We start from the raw sequence: 6,075 nt of genomic DNA on the forward strand, positions 1-6,075 counted from the left end.
CGTATGCGGTCCAGTATTGTTTCGATAATCATAAGTTTCTCCCAGTCTTTTACGATTAATTTCATAATTATTGTTTTTGCTTCCCTGCCCCTTCAAGGGCTAGAAAAATATAAATCGAAATATTTCATTGAATAATTTGTGCTAAAATGAAAACAAAATCAGCACAGCGCATAAACCGGAAATATTTCACGTTGCGTTTCAGCGAAACATTTCGCAGTTGAAATACTCCATCCGAACGGCAGCTATCGGTCCATTCGGCGATGGTGTGGAGAGTTTTTCCCCTTCCCCTTTTTTTTGTGACGCGATGCAGCATGCGTAACAGGCAGGTTATCTCACAGCCTGCCAGTGACGTGATTTGACAGACCACCATGTTAACATTTAAAAAACATAAAAAAAACATGACCAAATAGCCTCGATTCTCAGTCCCTTAAGAAATTTAGCTAGTTAGTCTTCGCATATCAAATGTTGTCCCACAGAGGATTGAAGATATTTGGTGGCATTTTTCCTTAAAAAAAACTCGGCTAAAGTCTGAATAGATGCCCCCAACTCACGGCACTTACTTTTCGCTACTGAGTTACCTTAAATTTAGGTAAAAGTTAAGCAAAAATGTGAGAAATCGTTGCTATAATTATTTATAGTAATTAAAAATAATAGATGAACAATAAATAAATAAATACTTACAGCAAAAAGCCTGAAAAATATACCCTTTTGGGTACTCAGTAGCGAAAAGTGAGTGTCGTGAGTGAGGGGGGCATCTATTCAGACTTTAGCCCGCGAGTCTTTTACCCTTATAATTATTACAAATAATTATTACAACAATTTTTCACATTTTTGCTTAACTTTTACCTAAATTTAAGGTAATTCAGTTGCGAAAAGTGAGTACCGTGAATGGGGGGTCATCTATTCAGACTTTAGCCCGAAATGGACCCTCTACTGTCAAATACGCTCCACCGCCACCACAGCTGTCAAAAAATGGTTGCATCGCATGGCCTACCCAATTTTCTCCACACAATCCACAATCGGCCGCGCACCGGAGACAATCAAGATTCACCAGAAACCGACTTCAACTGATCAGTGGTACAGTAGACGCTCGGAAGATAGGACTTGTTGGATTTGGCGCTCGCTGGCATCGGAGCATAATTTGCACGCCGGTTTTATTAAAGCTCAGTGAAGGAATCCGCTTGTGGGAAAAGGCTACAAGTTTGCTGCGATTTAGCTAAAGGTTAGTATTGTGTGTGCGTGAGTGCGTGTGAAGATAGAATAAGTTTGAGTGTTACTGGAATATCAGTGGATACGGCTGTAACCTAAAGGACTAACGAGCTCCGGAAGTGGTGCCCCAGCAAAAAAAAGACACCTTCCCGTTCATACACACACACACTCAGGCTAGTGTTCCTCGGAATTTCGTAAGGCTTCGGGGTGGGCTAAAAAGTTAAACTCTCCTGCACTTGCATCCCGGTTGTGTTGCGCGGCCGGCTTTGGATAACTTCCAATTCCTAGTATTAGTCCGCCATTTGTTTCAACAGTAGCGCCACCTATCGGGCCACCAGCAAACTTGGGTGAAAATTGTAACGAAACCGATGGCGGCAAGTGTGATGCGATGAAGTGGGAGTATTCCTCTGTGACAACAATAAAAGGCGGATGATAAAATGCTTAACTCCATCATCATCACACACCATTCGCGTCTGCCGGTTCGGTCCACGGCGCTTTCCGATGCTGCCGATACGAATTGCGCACTGGCCGAGTATTCGAGAAGCGGGGTCAGCCATTTTGGAAAACTCGCCACCAAAATCAAAGATGGCTGCCCGGCAGCAAGCATCCCTTACGCGAGCGAGATAAAGCTTACCGCTAGTGGTGTGTGGTGAAAAAGAGCAACTCCGAGCAAATGTTCAACACTGCCTGCGTATGTGTGTGTGTGTGTGTGTGTGTGTGTCACCAAATTCGGAAGAGAAGTGAATAAAACAGGAACAATTTTTTTTTGTTTGCAGTAAACATTTTCCCTTTTTTCACTTGTACCTGTTCCACTTGTCTTTTTACAGCCACAATTTTCTACCGCGTGTGTGTGGGTGTGTGTAAGGATGCCTGCGGTTAGAATGGAGAGTCCGTATTTTATAAAGTACGATAAGGAGGTTATTATCAATCCATGCTCCGTCCGCCAAAAGCTGGTGTTCTATCCGGCGAACATTGGCGACAGAGAGTGGACCATTTGCGCTATCTACGAGAAGGGCAAGGTCGATATGGCCGTTATGTTGAACTGCACCCGAAACAACTGTACCGCCGGTGTATGGGCCGGGCTGAAGTGTGAGCTGGTCGAACCCACCATCAAGATGGTGCTCAAATCGTCCCTGACGAAACTGCATTACATTCGGCCAGGGAAGACACTGCGGGCCGGGCTGCGCGTATGGCCGGAGCGGCTGTTCAACCGTCGGTCGAACGAGATCGAGCGTCCTATGAATGCGAATTCGACGTACATTTGCCGCTTGATCATCACCCAGCTCCGCAATGTGGACCGAGAGCGGCTGCAAGCGTTCCTGGATGTACCGAGCACAATTGCCGCGAAAACACCGGTGCGCAAATGGTGCATCGATGGCGGCATGCCCAACTGCATGCTGCGCTTCGCCAACGGCTTCTACGGGCACATCTGCCGTTGGTCGCTGCTATATAGTCTAGACGAAAGTGCGCCGTTACGTAACGCTATGAGGCAGCAGCCGTACTGCAGGGAATTTGTCATCCCGCTGACGATCACGCAAAAGGTGCTGATGGCGTTCATGGTGTACCTGAACACCAACGCCCTGCCACGGGAGCAAGTGAACGAGGATAACATTTACGGTTTGCTGGAGGTGGCGAAATATGTGCAGGCCGGCGATTTGATCGATCTGTGCGTGTTGCATCTCTCTAAGATGGCGAGCGAGGGAAAGATCAGCCGCTCACTGCTGAATTCGTTGCCGACCCTGCATCTGCCTGCGGTTACCGAGATCATACGGTACAGCTTACTGGCGACTTTGGTCATACCGGAGATTGCGAGTGACAGCGAGGACGACAATGGCCAGGTAGGTGCACACAACACCGATGCCCTCTAGATCGTCCCATTCGATTACTGCTAACTAACCTCCTTCTGCTTAAAGGATGCCTAAATGCTACCTCGTTCGTCACAGTGTCGTTAAGCGTCGTTAACAACTTTTAATACCCAAACATAAAAGCCGATTACCCGAGACACCGCAGAGGGGGTAACAGTAGTTGTTCTGCTGCGATTTGTCCTGAAACATCATCAGTCCGTACACACCTACCCATATAAGTATCCGGGTAGTAGAATTCTGAAATACTAATACTTATTTAAAAAAAACTAAATTTTCTAAGTTTTTCTATTCGAACTACATTTAATTACTTCGTCAATTTGGCCAGCCTCATGTACAGCGAACGAGCGTTGCCGGCGAACAACAAAAAAGAAACTGCGCATTTCACAATATTAGCACTTAAGAAAACTGGCGATTCGTCGATGTGCCACTGTACAGCAAGGTTACTTGACGACTTTCGATCCAAATTCCTTTATCTCTCTAAACATTCAGTTATATATCATCGTTAAGTTTTTAATCTAGCAGGAGAATCATCGGTCCGATGCGTGTACTTGTATCCGCATTCAGCAATACTGGTTCGGATAAGGAACGGAGGGGAAAATCATTACGCTTGCAAATATAGGTTAAGCTTACTTAGTCATTTAGGCCTGCCAATGTACAGTAACGCGCAGTGCCGACTATAACGACCCGGCCACAGTAGTAGACAACGACGACCGAACACGCAAACACTACCGCAGAGATGTGATTGGTATTTATGCGAAAACAATTGTACAGCAACGCAGGTACCGACCACTATCGAACGGCTTATTTTTTTTTTCAACAAATCAATTCCATTAATTAAGGATTCAGCCATTTTGCAACTGCCCCATAATGTGCAGAAAGCAGCAGGTGCTGGCTGTCTAAAAAAAGAAACGTTTCTCTATAGCTAATGGTGGAGAGACTACCATATATAGCTAGGAGGTAGTACATCTAAGCATTATTCGAGCTCTGGATCCTTCAGAGCAGCATTATTTTCCCAGCATCAAACAGAAGGGGCGCGCTTGTGGAGGAGAAACGTAAAGAATAGAAGATCGGTCTATCCAACAGGAGGCGTAATCTTTTTCCGAAATTCTATACCTTTAACAACATTGGTTTGTTTAGAGTAAAGAGAAAAACTTACTATAGCTGATATGAGTCGAGGGGCAGCTGATCGTCGCCCAAATCAAAGCTGCATTTCCTATATAGCTTGTTCCTGGGAGAATATAATACTCTAACGTATCGTATTTTTAAGTGTTTTTGCTGTGAGTTACAAACACTTATTTAGTGCTAATAAAAGAAAAGCTTTAGCAGGGTACGATTTGTTAAAGGGTTTGCATTTCTCTTTTACCATAGATGTGTGCTTATATATCACCATTTGAATTTGATCGCAGTAGGCCATTTTTGTTTTTTGTTACAATACAATTCAAACAAGTGCTGCGTAGTTTCAAGTCTTCAACCATCTCAACCCATTCGCTTCGTGTCTGCTCGTTCTTCTTATTCTGATTCTCTCTCGCTCTTTCTGCTCCTATGTGGAGCAGGTGTAAAAGCCATGGCCTGGGCTATGCAATCTGATCTCGCTCAGGAATGACGCCACTTCATCCAGCCAACGAGCTTGCTGTGCTGCTCCCGCCGCCTTGTGCCGAACAGGGCGCTGAAGAGCACCTACTTGGTAAGGCACGAGTCCGTGCATCCACACCCACGTATCCCTCCGACTTTGGCAACCGTCAGGATGTCAATCCAGGACTCATTCCCGTAGATGACTACCGAGTCGTGGTCTATCATGGTCAGAGCCGCCGGCAGGTCAGGTATTTAGTCTTCATCGCATTGATCTTCAACCCAATGTTCGTCCGTCCCCTTGCCTCAGTCTCCGATGAGATTTGAATGATTCCGACAGCAGCACGTTCGACACTCTCACCCAGCACTGCACAACACCGTCCATGGTGTAGCCCTCAACGTCTGCCGCATGATGTTTCACAGCTCGGTCCAATCTATGGTATTGCGTAGGCTGCCTTGAAGTCGATGACAGATGGCGCGTGGGGTTCTGCTGCTCCCGGCACTTCTGGAGGCTAGGTTGAAGGATTTCCCTCCAACAAATCCCAGTATGGTAGCTTCCTACGAAAACTGTCGCAAAGGGGCGTAAATCCGGAGCGTAGAGTATACGGGACAGGATGTTGGAGGCAGCATTCAGGACTATCTGATGGCTCGGAAGTTAACACCGGTTGTTCCTTCTGGTCCCATGGCCTGACAATCAGCCCCGATGCATGACCGCGGCAAGCCTCTCCGAGTCCATCTGGAACAGTTCGGTCACCTGCCCATCGGGATTTCAGCTGTCTGTTGGCGCTGATGACTTCATGCAAGGATGGCTGTTCATGGCTGTTGCAGTGCTGTGTCTGCTCGTCGTGTTTTCTATTTGTACGTTGATTCTTTGCAGCATGCTTCGTTGAAGCTACACTAATGGTGCTCTAGGAGGTTTAGGTTGTACCAAATGGTGTTCCAGCTTTGGGGCGACTACTGCGATGATGGTGAGTTGTTGTTGGGTGGCGTTCTGCGTGTGATAGGAAGTTTTACTGTGGCTTTCATTCAGCACCCAGCGGAAAACAATTACAGGTGCTGAAAGGATATCGTCAAGATGCTGGGCATTTAAGGAGATGCCGTAGGAACAGTGGTCGGTAATGATGACGTTCGGGGGTTATCGTTGCGGAGTCCTTCGTTGGCAGCTTCAAGTTTGATGTCGCAGCTGTCGAGGCTGGAATGAATACCACATACGAGCCAAACTTCCGAGGCACGGGTGTGCTGGAATTTGGTTTCCGGATCAGGTGTTTGTTTCAGTTGCGCAGTGCTATTGCAGGAGCGCGATGGTAAGCATATTCAATCCATTTCTTAAATCCTACTGTAAATGATTGCCAAGGTTGCTACATCCCTCTTTCTGATCCTGCGAAATGATTCCACTGATGGTCCAAGAAAGACAATGAAGTACTCTCGGTAG

General features: G+C 46.4%; 1 protein-coding gene across 1 annotated transcript; it reads left to right on the forward strand.

Annotated features, from left to right (window-relative positions):
- Positions 1–965: 965 nt before the first annotated feature.
- Positions 966–4,404, forward strand: LOC118508952. Its single transcript, XM_036048868.1, has 3 exons — positions 966–1,222; positions 2,037–3,047; positions 3,123–4,404. The coding sequence occupies exons 2-3, from the start codon at positions 2,076–2,078 to the stop codon at positions 3,129–3,131; spliced, it is 981 nt and encodes a 326-aa protein (XP_035904761.1). The 5' UTR covers positions 966–1,222; positions 2,037–2,075; the 3' UTR covers positions 3,132–4,404.
- Positions 4,405–6,075: the final 1,671 nt, after the last annotated feature.

Source organism: Anopheles stephensi, chromosome X (genome assembly GCF_013141755.1).
Source record: "Anopheles stephensi strain Indian chromosome X, UCI_ANSTEP_V1.0, whole genome shotgun sequence".
NCBI lineage: Eukaryota > Metazoa > Arthropoda > Insecta > Diptera > Culicidae > Anopheles > Anopheles stephensi.

What these genes read in the sequence shown, in the direction of transcription:
- LOC118508952 (XM_036048868.1), top strand. Translation starts at nt 2,076, where the DNA reads ATGCCTGCGGTTAGAATGGAGAGTCCGTATTTTATAAAGTACGATAAG.